Below are 17,242 nucleotides of genomic sequence, written 5' to 3'. Positions count from 1 at the left end.
TTTCGTGAGCTAAATGGGGCAGGATCCTGACAGCAGCCAGGGGGATACATGGCCACATAGTTAAGCAAAGTAGTCCTAACATGAAATCCCAAAGGAAATGAAGTCAGGTCATGTGGATATTTTAATTCTGGCATTTCCCAAGTAAGTTTGTGAGGGCTTTTTTTGGGGGGGGGAAGGGGGGTGTTTTTTTAAAGTAGTGCTCAATATAAATGCATTATTTAATTCATGACCAACTCTGCTTCTTTTGAATAAATAAGTTTTGTGAATGAGCACTGAATTTTGCAAGGAGATATGTTACAACTGCAAAAAGAAAATAACAAGCAGCGTTATTTTCTTTTTTTTTGGCTTTCAGAGAAAGAGCGCCCTCATTTGTTGTTAATAGATTTACTTGCATGAAGGGTGCTCTTTGAGCATGAGTTCTATAGTAAGAATTTCTTAAGCAGAGATGCAGCATTTTCCTTAAATATCTGATTATTAAGAGTCCAGAATGTAGGTAATCTGCCAGAGAACCTTCTATATTTTATGCTTTGTGTGAACTGTAAGTTCTCATAATTGCTGTTCTTTCTAGACTGTTCATAGCAGCACCTGGACATCATTTGGAACACTGTGGGACTGCTCCTCCATCTCCATGTACAGACCTTCAGTATCAACAGTACTTCAATGTTAGATGGACACATGAATGGCTACAAACACAGCCCAACACTTAAGGTACTTCTGCAATCAAGCAAAGCACATTTCATAAAGATTACACCATTCCTTTCAATACTTTCATCTATTCTGCAGCAGGAATGGAGATCTGATTGTTAAAATACAACACACTGTGCAATTAAAAATAATTTTTTAAATCATGTTTAAATCACCCCACTATAGTTCTATAGAGTAAAAGTAGCACACACTGTAGTTTACCTTTCACACACTAGAAGTTGCATGATTACCTTTTGTAAAACATCTAAAGCTGTAAGCACTGCTTCCTGTAAACTTGTCAGAACTGCTTCAGTGTAAGATGGAAGGATGAAAGGGGAAGCATCTGAACTGATTGGAACTGAAACAGCACCGTGCAAAATGACACCGAGCTTTTGGAGATCATCCATGCTGAAACCAGTTTTGATGTGTTGGTAAAGAGCTGGGAATATTTGAATTAAAGCTGTAAGAAAAGGCTGGCTGGGAATGAAAGTCAACTTATCACAAGTAATTGGAGGCCTTGTACTTTCTGATCCAATCCTATACCAGCTGTTCCAGGCTGCCCACCAAAGATTCAAATCTTCAATCTCATCTGTTATTACAGGAGGTTCAGATCCATTATATCTTCCTATTCTTTCTCCTATGGAGTCAGTTCTCATGAATGATCTGCCAAGACTAGTGGCAGTAGTTGTCCCTACCACCAAAGGTACAGAAACATTGATGGCAGGTGGTGTCTCAGGCTTCTCAGAGTCTCGAACAGGAGAAACAATTTGCAGGATTTCCTGGAAGCTTTTCAGAGCAGCCAAGGAAACTTCATTATTTTTGCTAAGTGCTGCTGACTGGATGTGATCAAGAAGAACATCCCAGGCTTGGGAAAAGTCTCCTATTTAAAAAAAGAGAGAGGACGGAAAAAAATCAATTTGGAACTTGCTTCCTATTCCCATTCCCACCCACCCTGCCTCTCTAAAAGGCTGCTCATGTACATGTTAGTCTAATACACAGAAATTTCAAGAGATTAGGTGGCCACTTGAATGACTTTTATATCAGTTCAACCATAAGCTGAAAGAATGAATGTGACAGAGAAACACATAAATATGAAGAATGAAACAATATACCTATGTTCATGCTAAATTTGCTAGCAAAAAATCACATACCACATCCCATACCAGTAAAATACATTTTATTCATTCAGTATAGTAAGCCAGATTTATTCTTAAACATACCAGATGCCTGTTGATTTCAAGAAGGGTTAAACCCACACAAGGAATTAAGGGTCAAATTAATGCAATTACTCATGCAATGCATTTATAAAGAATTGATTTTAAAATGCTCTGATAATTGTACTGTGGAAAGATTTCATTTGAGGCATTTGAGTTTTTCATTAAATTTAACCTTAACCTTCAATTTTCTGTATTACTAATTACAGGGTTTAAATAATTAAAGTAGTTCTAATTTTTTTATTCAGTTTTAACTCAAGTTTAATATAGCCTAAATTCCACCACATTTCTGCAAATGACTGATACACTTACTAGCTGTTAATATGTTGATACCTGTATCACAAATGACCAAAATGAAATACAACTTATATCCAGTTAATATACATTAACTGCATACTATAGGATGCTGAAGGTAGAATAATCTAATGAGAACTTTTCTTTATAAGCTATACAGTCTCTATTCCTTTTGCACTTTTTCCTTGTAGAAATTACCAAGCTATTTTAAAATATTACTACATACAGCTGAACAATGAAAATGTTCAATACTCCACTGACTTTACAGGTAAGTTCTCTTTATGCTCTCAGAGTGCTGTTAAATGTGACACACTGATACCACAGAAGAGTTCCAGGCAAGTGTGGCATTCCCTTAGACAGATAAAAGGAAAAGCATGTTCTGACAAGAACAAAGAAAAGACAAAGTACTATTGTTGTCAGTCTACTATAATTTAAAGCTATTTAGCACCCAGAATTGGGACTGAATTGTGACTACTGAGATTTAATCTCAAGTACCATGATACAGAAGAGGAAATCTGTAGTTACAATTTTTTGCTCTATGAAGCATGAATTAATAACTCCATAATTTTCATAACTTTTGAGGTGACACAACAAAAAACATTTTTGAGCTAAGATTGAGCTAAGCATCTTGCCCAGTACATTAACTGAAAAGAACATACAAAAGAAGAAAGTTTATCACTGTGTCTTTTAATATCTATAAATTTTACCTAGAGGCTGCAGTAAGTATCTCCTAGTGTTAAATATCCTTGCAACTCCAGCCAGTGTTAATACCCATGTCTCAGCCCACTGTTTCTCAGCTGTATCCCTTGAATGATGAATGAGAATGTTGCCTCCTCCTGATTCAATCTTCTCTTTGTCAGCTGTCGTAGAAGATTCTCGAACCCTATCCAACAGGTGAAATAAAACCTGTAACAGCCAGAAAAAAAGAGGAAAAACGCAACTTTTCAAATAACATGGCTGCATTCATAGTAAACCAACAAATTCTTTCATTATCCTTTCTGTCACTATGTCACCTTGAAAATTCCCTTGTTCTAAATAGTCTCCATAGCAGTCAAGATTAACAACCAGTCAACTGATGGCCACTTGAGAAAGGCTGGAAATAGGACACTCAAACCCACCAAGAACACTGTCAGCACCAGGAGAACGCTTAAACCAGTGGATCTCAGACGCTTCACAGGTACAACAGGCAGGTTCAAATATAGCCCAAAGTTTCCATAAAGCACAACAAACACGACCATGACTTAGAACACAGCATTCTGATAGATCCAAAACAGAATGCAGAGCAAAGCTCTATCCAATACCAGATCAGCCCTGTCACATGACCCTCAAACATCTCCCTTTTCACACAAAAGATAAGTCATTCTTGTAAGAAAGACACCATCTTTTTATCAAACTCCTGAGTAAAAAATAAATTATTAGGATATTAAAATTGTATTTTAGAAGAGGCTTTAAAGGCCAGAGAAGACAGAGTATAAAAAATATTCCCAAAACCCAAGAGATTAGATTTCTGCCATCTTACGTTATCTTTTAAAAGTCTTAATAAATTATCTAAATGATGTGGTTATTAAATGGTAAATGGTTAATGGTTAATAAAACGTAAATGCTCTTTACAAAACCTTCAGAGGAAGCTTACACATCATACCTTCCATATTACTGTGTGCCACGTTGAATGTTGCAGCAAAGTTCCATGAGCACCAATAGTAGAAAACAATGTCTGCCCTGCGCTCTTTCTAACTGCAGGTCGGGGATCCACACACAGCTCTCCAAGTTTGGCATACAGGCATAACCAAAGACAGTCAAATGGTGATGCAGGATGGAAAGGTCTGTTCAGCAACACCCCCTTTTCTTCTGCCTGTTTCTGCAACACTGCTTCTTCTTTGTTTAGCTCCTTTTCAATTATTTCACCTCTTTGGAAAAAATAATCTGAAATATTCCACTACAAAATAAATAAGACATATGGTGTTGTACAATAAAAATAGGGTAACGCTTTAATGTTCATGAAATAAATTGTCTCTTATTTTCACAAAGTATTTTGCAAAGTACATCAAGATATTAATTTCCCCACACTGTTGAAATAAAATCAGCACATAAATTTTGCAAGATCCAAAAATTACTCTTCTTTCTCAGCTTTTAGGATCCTGTTATGAAGAATGAACTCATCATTTTAATACATTTTTTGTAAAAAAATGTATTAAAAATAAGATACTGATGAACATGCTTGCAATGCAATGCTATTTCTTTTAGTAGGCAGGAATCATGGAGATTAAAGGTAAGATGTGCTAACTCAATTTACCTACAATTCCAAATGACAGCATAGGAGTTCAGTAAGAACCCAAAAAGCTACGTTGTGGTTTTCATTTGTATAACTGGCTACAGAAAAGTTGTCATTAAAAAAGAAAAGCAAAAATGAAAGCCTGAAGCAGCATCTCTGTAGGTTAATAAAAAACTCACCAGCAAACCAATTGAAGTTAAGCTAATATTTAGCTCTTGATTGTGAAGTCCAAAGCTTCCTGCAACTTCAACAACTATCTGCAGACAAGTACATGGCATGGTAGGAAGGAAGTCGGTCACAACCAGCTGAAGACACTGGAATGCAGTCCGTATTAAGGACTCTCTTAAAAAAACAAAATGAAAACAAAGCACACACACACACTCATTTCACATTTCTTCAAGAGCATGGAAATATTTTGAATACAGTACCTCAGGAGATAGCATTATTAAATACAAAAAGAAAAAATGAAATTAATGTTTTTGAGAAGAATTTGCATCACTTTAAATGGGGTTTTTGAGATATAATTTTAAGTTGAAGCTTAAAATTCTGATGAAGTAGTTTAGTCCATGTTAACTACCTAGTGGAGTTGGAATTTTAAGCTTTCCAGTGGTCCTTAGTTAACTTTACATAGTGAAGCCCATTTCTCTGTTTTAGAGTTCTGAGGCTTGTTAGTTCAAATGTGTTAGCCAGAACATTAGAAAAAAGCCACAATGGACCAAAAAAAAAAAAAAAAAAGACAAGCTTAATTTAAGCATGATAATCTTCCAAAGAGCAAGCTGTTCTGAAGAGTTTCTCATATCAGCAGTTACAAATTACTTCAAATATACCAAGCAGGTGGGCAAAATTTGTTTTTATTTATTAGGAAAGATGCACACTAATATAATTGTAGTCTTACTTGCTTCAATACTACATTATATCAGACAAAAACTTTTCAAAATATCTACTCTTAAATAGATCCTTAATAATTACTTTGCCTTCAGAATTTGATTCTGAATACAAACATAAAAATATAGTACAGAAAAGGTTTGCAAGAAGGAGTTCTCAGAAGAGCAAGGCCATTTGCAACTAAAATCTTGTTCAGTGAGAGACAAAATGAAGGCATCAAAAGGAGTGGTGGAGTGCAGGTAACATAAATAGGGAAGCTGCATTTAAATTTCACTGCAGGGTTTTTCAATGTTTAATGTACAACAGAAATAACTTCAAAGCTTTGTAACACAGAAACTTGGTGTCCTTCAGGATATACATCCTGAGAAAAAATTTCAGACTATAGACATGTCAGTTACCTATTTCAAAATTACAAATGAATTTTTTTTTATTAATCCTAAATCAAAATCAGATGTGGGTCATTTCCACTGTATTGTAACAGCCAACATGATACAGAAACCAGAGGAATATACAAGAAACTTCACATGGACAGTAATGATTTAACTAATAGTTCTCTAATATGATGAATACTGCAGAGAAACATCCATCCTACCATGTAAGATCAAAGTATTTATCATTGCTATACTGATGGAGAAAAGACTCAAACAATACTTTCCCTCATACTCATTAGAGGAGTCCATAAAGTGAAACAGACCCAAAACTGCTGCAGTTCCCCCTCCAGTACATAGTTTCAGAGGTATGTGACCCTCAAGGACTCTAAGAGAAAAGAGAAGGAGGCAGGAAATCGAAGTATAGTTCCACTACTCATTCTGAAGTACTGAGCTAATGCAAAAGTAACCTGTCTTTCTAAACTTCAAATGGAAAGCTACAAGAACAAATTCAGAACAGTTTTTCCAAATTAAGGTCCCACACTGCTATGTGCTTGAAGAAAGGTTTTAAAGTCCCTCATGCAAGTAGTAACAGTGATACAACTCTTCAAATTGTGAAACTGTCCTTGGTGTTACAGGTGACCACGAAAAGGTAACTATAAATAGAAGAAACTTAGCTCAGTGAGAAATCTTAAGATTGTGTAGGGCTTTATCTATGCTTAAAATAAACAGAGGCTTTCCACTGAAAAAGACTTCAAAGACAGGCTTCCTTTTGTTTGGCAGGATATTACTGTACAATCCAGAAGTGACCAAAGTATGGTTTTTGATTATCAAAACAGCATTTTCTGTTTTTATAAAAGCCTGGAAAGCAGTTCTCCAGGAAGATAAATGGACTCTGTCCTGGAATCCAGGATGTTCACCGATCAGAGGGAAGACAGTTGTGAATAAAGTCTTGTGGTCAGTAAGTTAATATTTAAAGTACAATAATAACATCTGCACCTAGCACTCACAGCTGTAACTTAGGTAAAAAATTAAGTTTTTTCTGAAGGAAAAGGAGGCATGCTTTTTTTTTTTCCTACTTTACTTAATATGATGGGGACAAATAGTGCTACAAACATGTAGGTGAAGTAGATTATTCCATATACTTTGTGGAGGAGACTAAGATATAACACAAGATGTTAGTAACATCTTGAGATATCAGCCAGTGAGATATGGGTTTGAGATTTAATGGGATCTGAAGACTGTCTTGAGAAGGAATTTGTGGTGGTTCTCATCCATCACTAACAACAGTGAAAATCAAAAGGCATGCAGGAACACATTGCACCAAGTGTGGAAACAACAACTACCAAATGAAGCTTAATTACAAAAAAGAGGATGCTCACAAAATGAAGAATGCCAAAATCCTTGGGAATTTTGGTAGGTATTACTGAAAATGCAAACAATACTGGTCCAAGAGCAAAATCCTTCAAGCATTTGAAGGGGCTTTAGGTTTTTATATGACCAGAAGACTAAAGCTAAGGTGAGACAAAAGGAGAGCTATGCCAAGGAGAATTCTACTGACACTAGAATATGTGATGACCTATCCTGCTGCTGGTCTTGACTAGCACCTAAAAAACCAATACATATGGTTTGAGTGTGTGGGTATAATTCTTGGTGCTTACAGTTACAAAGGCAGATGTTCAATTCATTGCTCATTTCAAAAATACTCATTGCAACTTCATCTCTCACTTTCCCTTGTGGGCGGAGAACAAGTCCACCTCTGCTGGCAACAGAGTCAATTGTCTAAGTCAAGGGATTCGCCCTCAGCCAGTAAATAATCTTCCATCCTTCTGCTACCAGCAACCATTTAGGTACGAAGGCTTCAAGAAAAAGAGAGAGCTATCAGAAGAAAACACACACTAGAGACTACTAGAAGATTTAAGAAGAAAAAGAAACAATAGATAAACTGAGCAAGAGCTGATTCACACAGAAGTATTGGCAAGCAACAGAGAGATGTGTCCACCAGATGGTCAAGATCAAATGAAATGGCACACTGAGTGTATACTGCATGACTACAGGAGAATATAGAGTGGAATAATATTCTGGTCTTTTGGAAGATTAATTCAGTAAAATAAAGTGTGCTTCAAGAAGAATTAAAAAGTGTACTTTTGTTGAGTAAAATTTTTCACAAGCCGAAAATTACATTGAAACTACGATTATTGAAGTGGCTATTAAAGTACAAAAATACAAGCAGAATTTTTTCTACTGTTCTTACCTTACATGAGTTTAAAATTTTATTTCCACCACTTACCCCTGATCACTTTGGATTGCCCCCATGACTCCAAGCACCAATGGCCAACCAGGTCCTAGGCTGTCACCCTGACTCTGTAAAATCTGTAGCACACACTCCAACTGCTTGATCCTGATATCAGGATGACTAATGTTTGACAGCTCCTTTAGTGGATTCAATAAAAGCAACTGCAGTCTCTAAAAGTAAACAGTAAAGCATATTAAGGATGCTAACATTTAACTGATTCTTAAGTATTTTTATGTATGAGTTAAAACATCCAGTACAAATTAAAGAGTCATTGAATTAACTCAGTAGCTCACTCACAAAATGCTCAAATTCAGACCATAAAGGGTCTTTGCAGAAAACCTACCTACCTGGCTCCTGTTCTTCAAGTTCCTCAGGAAGCAGCTACAGATGCTACTACAGTTGCATAAAAAGTGTCATGCAACTTTTATGTTTACTCAGCAGGGCTACACTCAGCTTCCTCAAGAGACCATGGAAAAAATATCCAATGACTATCAGTAAAAATATTAGAATATTTTATTAATCATGGATTGAACTGCTGTAATTTAGAAGGTTAGATAAAACACATTTTCTACCTGCCACAGAATCAATCACATATATACTACTAAACATTTTGTAATTGCTTTGCACTCATGGAGGTGACCCATAATTTGTTCTAAGAAATGGACATAATATGCAAGCATTACTCTTAGTTAGGTATTTGAAAAATGAAAGAGGATTGTTCATTAGAATGCATGTGATGGTCCACAACAGTTACAACTGAGTGTTACAGCCACTGACTTTATATACTTAATAGCAAAGCTACTTTAAGAATGAAGGAGGAAAGCATCTGCTTTTAAACTTACTTTACCTGGTTTTGAGATAATGGAGGATCATGTCTGAATGTCAGTCCTGCTTTAATGAGAGAAGTTAAAGCTTCTGCTCCCCATTCTCTCATTCTGGAGTTGGGATGCTGACAGACCTGAAAACACACCAATGTTTTGTTTAAAGACACTTTTATTTAACCAACATATATAATACATTAAAAACTGGTATTTTAATTATATTAGAATGTACATACAATAGTATAAGAATAATACAATAGATCTCTAAATGGTAAAATTTGGCTTCAGAGTAAAAAAAGAAATTTATCTTTTGGATAGACATACCTTCTGAATAAGGAAGCAATAGGAAGCAGAGAAAGACACAGAAGGAAACATAATGAAAATTACATATATAATTCAAGTAAATAAATTTTCCAAAATGAATAAACTAACTGCTAATTCTGATAATGACTGATAAAAAAGCACCAAACAACCCTTCAACAAATGCCTGAGAGTCTCAGGTTTAACTTAACCTAAAGCTACAAAATTGGAATTTTCACACACTGCTTAACATAATCAAGTGAGGAGCATGACAATAGCCAACAAAGAAAGAGTCTTCTATATTCTCAAATACAAAAAGTAACTACATATTGAAGACAAAATAAACCTCACACTCCCTTTATTTTAAAAACTTGACAAAGCAATAGTGAGCATCTTTAAACTTGAGTTTCAAATGCATATCTTCATTTCTCTTGTCTTTAAGTTCTCTAAACCTAACAACTTTTCTAATTGCTTTTTTAGAATATAAAAATTAAAAACATTGTGCATATTCATTTCTTAGATAGCTTGTATGAACTGTGCTGTATCTAATACATTACCCTCACACTAATATGGGAAGTGTACAGTTTCATTGACCACTCCATAATTATTCCCACCCCCTCTTCCAGCCCTAGCTCTGATGGTGTGAGAACCCAGAGTCAAGTCCAAGGCAGTTTCATGAAGAAGGCTGATGCCTTTTATTGGTGGACCATTCTCCTCTCAACCACTAGCCAAACTGAAAAGGTGAACAATGTAAAAGAGATAGCTTAACATTTAAAAATGTGGACAAGAAATAGCCAGTCTCCTGATTTAATTGCATTTAAAAAATTTTATATAAAATAAAAAGAGAAAATTTGAAGTACTTCATGCTCTGATTCTATCCAGATGACCAGTTCCAGAAGCAGGGAACAAGCTATTCCCTCAGGTTGTGTTTAATTAAATCATAGCTGATAGTTTCCTCCTTCCTTATTGTACCTCAACAACTTAGGTTTAAAAGGAAATAAGGCAGTACACTTTGAAAGAAAATGAAAGACTCTGTACTTCCTACAAAACAGTGGCAGATTATCTGCACTGCGTGGGTAACAGACTGAAACAGACTGCTCCCTAGATGGAAACAGTCTTAGGATGTGGACGGTGAACCTTACTGTTTTGCAGGGCAAGAAATAAACAAGAGAAAGAGATGCCTGTGCTTTAAGTATTTAAACCCAGAAGTATCTATTTTTGTTTTCTAGATAAAGCAAAATGTGGCTTCCATAAAAAGATATGGCCAATCCTTGATACTGGTTGAAACAATGCACTGGTGCTAAGGAAGTATCTGATATATTCTGAATTATGAGGAAGAAAAGCCTTCTCCTTTACCCACTCTGAAACAAACCCTTTTCTTACATTTTATTCTCCTATATAGAGAATTACATTCTTTTCTTACATTTTATTCTCCTATATGGAGAACTAAAACTACAGTTACATTCAGTCACCTGTTGTGAGTTTTCAATTCAAAATGTAAGGTTTTTTCCCTTCGTAAAGTATATTTTTCATGTTGAAGTTAAAATACTAAAAAAATTGCAACAGGTTTTTTCCCTTCGTAAAGTATATTTTTCATGTTGAAGTTAAAATACTAAAAAAATTGCAACAGGATTGAACAGTATTCTCTTAAAGAAAGCAATCAGAAGTTAGCTTAAATATTAAAAAAACAAACCAATAATCAACCCTTTCTTAATAAATCTCCTGGCTTCAATTCTAGGAAGATTCTATCTCAGAATCATCCTAAATATGTGTACTGTGTGAATTAGTAAATTTGCGCTACCTTAATTAGAACAAATATGTGAAGTATAATTACTTGATCTTTTTAAACACTGCTGCGTCAAAACCATATAAAGAGTGACAGCACCATAAAGAGAAAGTTACCAAGAGATATTAAAATATTGCAATTTAAATATAATAAATTCACTTTTAAATCCAAACCATAATGCACTCAAGTTGCAACAATAAAGTGCCTAAAGTAAAATATATAATTATGATTTAGATTTTTTTTTTTTAATTACACATTAACAATGTAGTTCCACAAGATTTTCATTAATACAAACTAAATTCTAGTACAAGTGATAAAAGCCATTAGTTACCTCCAGAAGATGACCGGTCAGAGGTCTCCAAAGAATCTCAATCCTGCGCATGTTAACTAGTCCCGTTTCCAGTAGTTTAGCAACAGCAAAAAGTGATGGTTCCTAAATGAAATGGAATCGGAGCAGGTGACTCGGAGGTAGCTCGATAAGGCGTTTCGCTGGGGGTGATTTCTAAGCCGCGGTGCCGCTCGTTCCGCGGAGGCCGGGGAGCCCGCGCGGCCAGCGCAGCGCCGCAGAGCGGCCACACGGGGGCAGCCGGCTGACAGAAACCGAGCACTGCCGGCCCCGCACGAGCTCGCCCGGCACAGCCCCTGCCTCCGACCGGCCCTGGAACGTGACTGCCCAGCACAGCAGCTTCTGCCCGCTGCAACTCTTCAAATTACACCGACGTGACAAAATCTGGAACGTTTCATTTCACAATACCCTAATTATTTAGCTTTCACTGGCTTCATAAATGCTCTGCAGGAATATGATACATTTTGCATTCATCAAATGTATCTGCAAATATTTGTCATAAGCTTCATTCAATTTTACTTTCTTTTTAAATCAACATATAGTCAAAATGACTGTTGCACTGAAATCATTATCTCTTCCCATTTCTGCTGATTTCTTACTCTAATTTTCAACTGCTTTTAAACACAAACTTTGCTTATTAAATTCATTCTTTGTTGCTGTAATAGCAAAATATTATAAAACCTGTTCTCTGCCTTAATTATATCTAGTGTAACAGATTAAGGACAAGCTTTCAGAAACTCTCCTCTGGGATAAGATTATGACTAGGAGAATATATATTCAATTTTACCCAATCACAGGGTCTTCAACCTTTCTGGGATAAAGGTTGTTTACTGAAGCCAACATGATTACTAACCATGCTTTCCCAAGTAAATATGACTTACCAGGTTTTTAAATACCTAACCGTCAGGCTTTCTCTGAAGTACATTGTAAGAGAAAATTGAAATGAAAATGAACATCTCACCGAACATACTGTGCTACTCAGCATCCATAACCTCTGAAATTACATGGGCTTTTAAAAGTTTCATCCACCCACAACCTTATTAATGGAAACACATGACGTTCCTTAAAAAGCACAGGAATGCAGTGAGGATGTTCAGAGAATGTAGTAACTGTATGAACCATTAAAAACAAGACCTTCTCTGGTTCATATTTTATTTTTTAATCTAGCATCAAAGGTATTACTGGTTTTAGTGTTAGGAATAATTAATTAAAGAATAAATGTACAAGTCTTCTGCCTGTTTCATAAAAACATCTAAAAAAATAAACAACTTTTTTATACCTTATTGTTTCCATAGGCCATATCCATGGCTTCCAGGGACAAGGAGCAAAGGGCATTTATTAAGTGATGTAAAGACACATCATCAAGGTACCTGAAAAATAACTGCTATCAAAACACTGTCAACTTTGATATACAGATATTATTTTGATTACAAGATAAGGTTTCTTACTGTGAGTTTTCAAAAAGCTTTGAAATCATACTGGATATAGATGGCAGATCAGTCATAACTGCTGTAGTCAGAACCTTGAATAAAAGACAGAAATGTATCTTACAGATTGTAACAGAAAATAATATGTAATCATTAACTGCAAAACAAACAATCATACTTACTGTGCTTGGCCCTTCCACAGCTCTCCCAGGTTTTAATGCACCCCCAACACTAGGCTTCAGTCCCAGAATCCACACAAGATGCTGAAAAATACAAAAGGATCATTTTTCAGGCAGAGAAGAAATTAGCACAGTACTCAAGCTAGCCACCAAACAGAACTCAAGAGAAAACAGCTACAGTACTTATTCAAGGCAATTCACAGAACACCATGAGAAGACTGAAAGCTTCTTCTATTCCCCACTGAGCAATCGAAAACCAAATTATAGCAAAACACCAAGGCATAACAGCAAGGCATAACAGCAAGGCATAAATATTTCCTCACAGGAAATATTACCTGAAGGGTAGCCAGGACAAGTTGCCACGATGTACCAAGAACAGCTCCATGGAAGTGAGCTAGGTTGAGTAATGTCCTCATACACTGGATATTTTTTGATGTCAGCTACAAAAAAAAAAAAAAAAAAAAAAAAAAAAAACAACCAAACAGCCATCCAGTTTTTATCATTCATAATGATAGTGTTTCTAGCAAACTTCCAATTTTTACTGAAGTGCCTCAAAATTACATTTTGTTTGCACTACTGAAATATATTATTTTAGAGAATTAGTTCAGTATTTCTACTTCTTCTCTCAGCCTTATCTTGGTGAAGCTGAATATGAGTACTTGAGTGCAGCATCCAGCTCTGCGGTCCCCAACACTGGAAGGACATCAATCTGTTGGAGGCCCACCAAGATGTTTAGAGGGGTAAAACACCCTTCCTATGAGGAAAAGCTGGGAGAATCAGGATTGTTCAGCCTGGAGAAGAGAAGGCTTAGGGATGACCTAATTGCAGCCTTCCAGTACCCGAAAGGAACTTCCAGGAAAAACAGGGCAAGACTATTTACAAGAGCATGTGAAAGTACAAGAGGGAATGGGTTCAAATTGAAAGAGAACAGGTTTCAGTATTAGGAAAGAAATCTTTACTTTGAGGCTGGTGAGTCACTGGAACTCACCAGCCTCACTGGAACAGGTTGCCCAGGGAAGAAGTCAATGCCCCATCCCTGGCAGTGTTCAAAACCAGGTTGGATGGGGCTTTGAGCAAGCTGGTCTAGTGGAAGGTGTCCCTGCACATAGCAAGTGGGTTGGAATGAGATGATCTTTAAGATCCTTTCCATCCCAAACCATCCTGTGATTCTCTGATTTGATCACTGCCCTCTCCTCCCAGTTTCACATTGTTATCAGACACAAGTTGAAGTACTCCAGCTTAATTGCACCAACTCCACAAAAATCAGTCTATCTTAAATGAACATCATCTTAAATGAACTTTTACACACATGCACATAACACAGCTGGGATCCAGAATTTTCCAAGTGGAATGGATAAGAACTTCAGCGCTAGAAGTCAGAAAAAAACAAGAATAAGAATTCTTTGCAATTAGATAACTTTACTGTCCAGGACTGTTCCAAATGAAAGCCTTAGGACAATAGACCAGCTCACCATTCTTACACCATTATTTGTAAGAATGCTGTGCATCTGTAGCCTGGTTTTGAGACACGCTGAGATGCAGAAAGAAGTAATTAAGCAAAGCAAGATCACTTACAAGTTGTACTTACCATAACTGTTCCCTGTGGCTGAAGAGCTAAGGGTTGCCCTACTGCTACAACTTGCTGGTGAGACTCACTTGAGGGACTAATCATTTGAACATTCTGTCCCTGAATGGAATATGCTGGAGGAAAATTGGAAAGAGAAGGAAAAAAACCCTCTAAATTTAAAATCCAGTATTTACTTGTAGTAAGAACCACCTCCTGGCAAACAGACTCCACAAAATTTCTTTACAGTGTTACCTTTAACATACCTCACTTTGAGACCTTTGGTTATATTTAGATTACAGTGTCATTGCCCTAGAGATTTAAAGATCTTGCAATTAATCCCTGTTTCTAACTATTAGACATTGCTTGACTATTAGACATTTATACATTTTATGTCAAGACTGAAATATTTATGCTTAAGAGATGAGCATTAGACTTTCTCAACTCAGTTTTTTATAGTAATTGTGTATAAATGTATCACTGTGTATCACTGTGTGCTACCATTGTACCAGTACACTCAGAAAATGACAGTGCCATTGATGCTGTATCATTATATTTTTCCAATATGGGACTCCAGGACACCCATTTTATAACTCAATTGTAAAAAGAAGAGCAACCTACACAAAATAACTGAGGTTCCCTTCTTTGTTTTTATAGATATCTGTGTAGTTCAGTCATGTGTTCTTAACAGACTTATAATCTAATAATACACTTAGCTGGTACACTGGACTGAAGTAAAGGTGCTGGTCCTTGTTCCCAGAGTAAGATATTTTTGTTTTATATTAAGAGCTCTAATGTTAGATGCATCTGTATATTTTTCAGGTAGTTGCTTTTCTTAGTAAGTAGTAATTCAATTTCAAAGTTAGAAACAGAGTACATCCTAAACCAGCGTATATTATGAATTACAACATTCTCTCAAGATGTGGGATGCATCAGTTCAGCTTTTTGTAGGCTATAGAGAGCCCAGAACTTAGATCTTCCATTTATGCATAAGCATTACCATCACCAGACAATTGTAGATAAGACTGTAGTACATCACAAATGCAGGAGGTTCTAGCCAAAGCTTCAGAATCCAAGTTGCCCAGAGACCTCTTCAGATTTTGAATGCCTTAATTACACATCCTATCAGATCTTTACAATGGTAGACAGACCTCAGAATTTGAATTTTTGACATATGTGAATCTTTCAGGAAATTTTAGGTTGATCAGAATGGCAGTAAGCAAATGCTGCAAGACTAACCAGTTCTGGAAAGCAGGTGATCTAGGTGCTGTCTGAGGATTCTAACTTAATTTAATATAGTCAAATACTACAGCTGCATATCTTTGGAACCACATCCCAAAAAAAATTGGGTTTAGAGGACAGTACGAAGAAACAGAATTAAGAAAAATGTATATATTTACATTTGCTGGACAGAGCTGCAGTTGTGCTGTTTAATACAGTAAGGGCATAGTGAGGAGGCAAAGATCCTTTGCAAATGGCAGTGATAAAGGCATCTCTTGATGTTACAAGACCCAGTCTCCCACAAAGTGCAGCCATGGTCAATTCTGCTTTTAGAATATTTTCAGTGGCAGCTTCATCAGTGCTGAAAGAGTACACATTGTTCAGCAAGAATTAATACAGAGCACAGAGGCAGGCAGCTAACCAAAACTGAAAGCCATAAGAAAATATACTTTAAACCCATTAACAGTATAAATATTGAAGAACAAGCATAACCAATCAACAAATTCTTCAGAACCACTTCCTACAAAATTGAACTTTACTTTTCAGTAACTTGATAATGATATTATAAGAAGATATTTTAAACTAATTTCAGAAAATGGTGTTTGATTACAAAAGGCCCTTTGAAAGAGTCAATTAATTTACCACAGTCATTTCCAAGTAAAAAGCTTTTCCACTTTAAAGATTAGATAGTACTAACAAGTACTAACACATTACTTAGTCTCTTACTTGCAGTAATCAGGACCTGGAATCACTTCAATATGTTGAAACATGCAAGCAAAGTAAAAAGAAATAAAGATAATTTAAATAGCTTAAATGCAACCCTTTGAAAATGCAGTTAATTGTTCTGTATTGAAATACGTTAAAGGTTTATGTTGGACTTCTGTGTCATTTAGCCACTCAGCCTAAGCCACAAACCTGACTGCTCAGATGCCATGAACAGCACTTACATTCACAACTGTCAATTTGTCTAGTATCAAAAGTCAGTTCAAAATATAGCTTGGAATATCAACTTAGAAAAATCAAGAGAAATGAAAGACCAGATACCTTGCATCAAGTAGAAGGGATAGAGCAGCCAGAAGACCACACCAACAAGCGTTCACCATTTCTTCCCAGACAGCTCTGCTAACTTAAAAGAAATATATAAACTTTTTAATAGCAGAAACACAGTGGTTTCCTTAATAACTTTCAACTGTATCATAAACAAAATGCTTACTACGGCATTTTTTTAAGTGCGTTTCTGTACGCGTGTTTACACAGCCACATATATGTGCACACAGAAACACACCTACACCAGTATTATCTAAACAGCTTGCATTTAAGGTAACATTTCTGAGGTAAAAAAAAAAAAAAAAATCACCCGGTAATGCCTCTTCTAAATAGCATAAAAAACCCCATCAAAATCCAACTTACTATGGTATATATAACCATTTTTGATCTTTGTCTATAAAAATAAACATTCACAAGTGCAAAATTATGGGATAAGAAACTCACTGAAATTTTGCAGTGAAGTAAAAATATTCTCCTGTGGTATCTATAATTCTCCATAACTTTTTTGTTTCTTTCATTTAATAGGGGAAAAAGGTAC

At 35.9% G+C, this 17,242-nt stretch overlaps 1 protein-coding gene across 3 annotated transcripts in view; it reads right to left on the bottom strand.

Annotated features, from left to right (window-relative positions):
* Nucleotides 1-17,242, bottom strand: part of MON2 (MON2 homolog, regulator of endosome-to-Golgi trafficking) — a 66,108-nt gene that overhangs the window by 18,558 nt on the left and 30,308 nt on the right. For all 3 annotated transcript variants that reach the window (XM_036400597.2, XM_036400599.2, XM_054514863.1), the window contains exons 13-26: nucleotides 16,702-16,783; nucleotides 15,837-16,018; nucleotides 14,461-14,573; nucleotides 13,208-13,312; nucleotides 12,876-12,956; nucleotides 12,715-12,788; nucleotides 12,546-12,636; nucleotides 11,252-11,353; nucleotides 8,861-8,971; nucleotides 8,008-8,183; nucleotides 4,644-4,806; nucleotides 3,835-4,128; nucleotides 2,900-3,098; nucleotides 936-1,564 (exon numbers count right to left, since the gene is read on the bottom strand). In XM_036400597.2, the coding sequence (XP_036256490.1) occupies nucleotides 936-1,564; nucleotides 2,900-3,098; nucleotides 3,835-4,128; nucleotides 4,644-4,806; nucleotides 8,008-8,183; nucleotides 8,861-8,971; nucleotides 11,252-11,353; nucleotides 12,546-12,636; nucleotides 12,715-12,788; nucleotides 12,876-12,956; nucleotides 13,208-13,312; nucleotides 14,461-14,573; nucleotides 15,837-16,018; nucleotides 16,702-16,783 (2,402 nt within the window). The remainder of the gene's footprint in view (nucleotides 1-935; nucleotides 1,565-2,899; nucleotides 3,099-3,834; nucleotides 4,129-4,643; nucleotides 4,807-8,007; nucleotides 8,184-8,860; nucleotides 8,972-11,251; nucleotides 11,354-12,545; nucleotides 12,637-12,714; nucleotides 12,789-12,875; nucleotides 12,957-13,207; nucleotides 13,313-14,460; nucleotides 14,574-15,836; nucleotides 16,019-16,701; nucleotides 16,784-17,242) is intronic.

The sequence above is a fragment of the Molothrus ater genome, chromosome 5 (assembly GCF_012460135.2).
Source record: "Molothrus ater isolate BHLD 08-10-18 breed brown headed cowbird chromosome 5, BPBGC_Mater_1.1, whole genome shotgun sequence".
Classification (NCBI taxonomy): domain Eukaryota; kingdom Metazoa; phylum Chordata; class Aves; order Passeriformes; family Icteridae; genus Molothrus; species Molothrus ater.
Note: the sequence above shows the minus strand (reverse complement) of the source record. Positions and strands in the feature narration are given on the sequence as shown.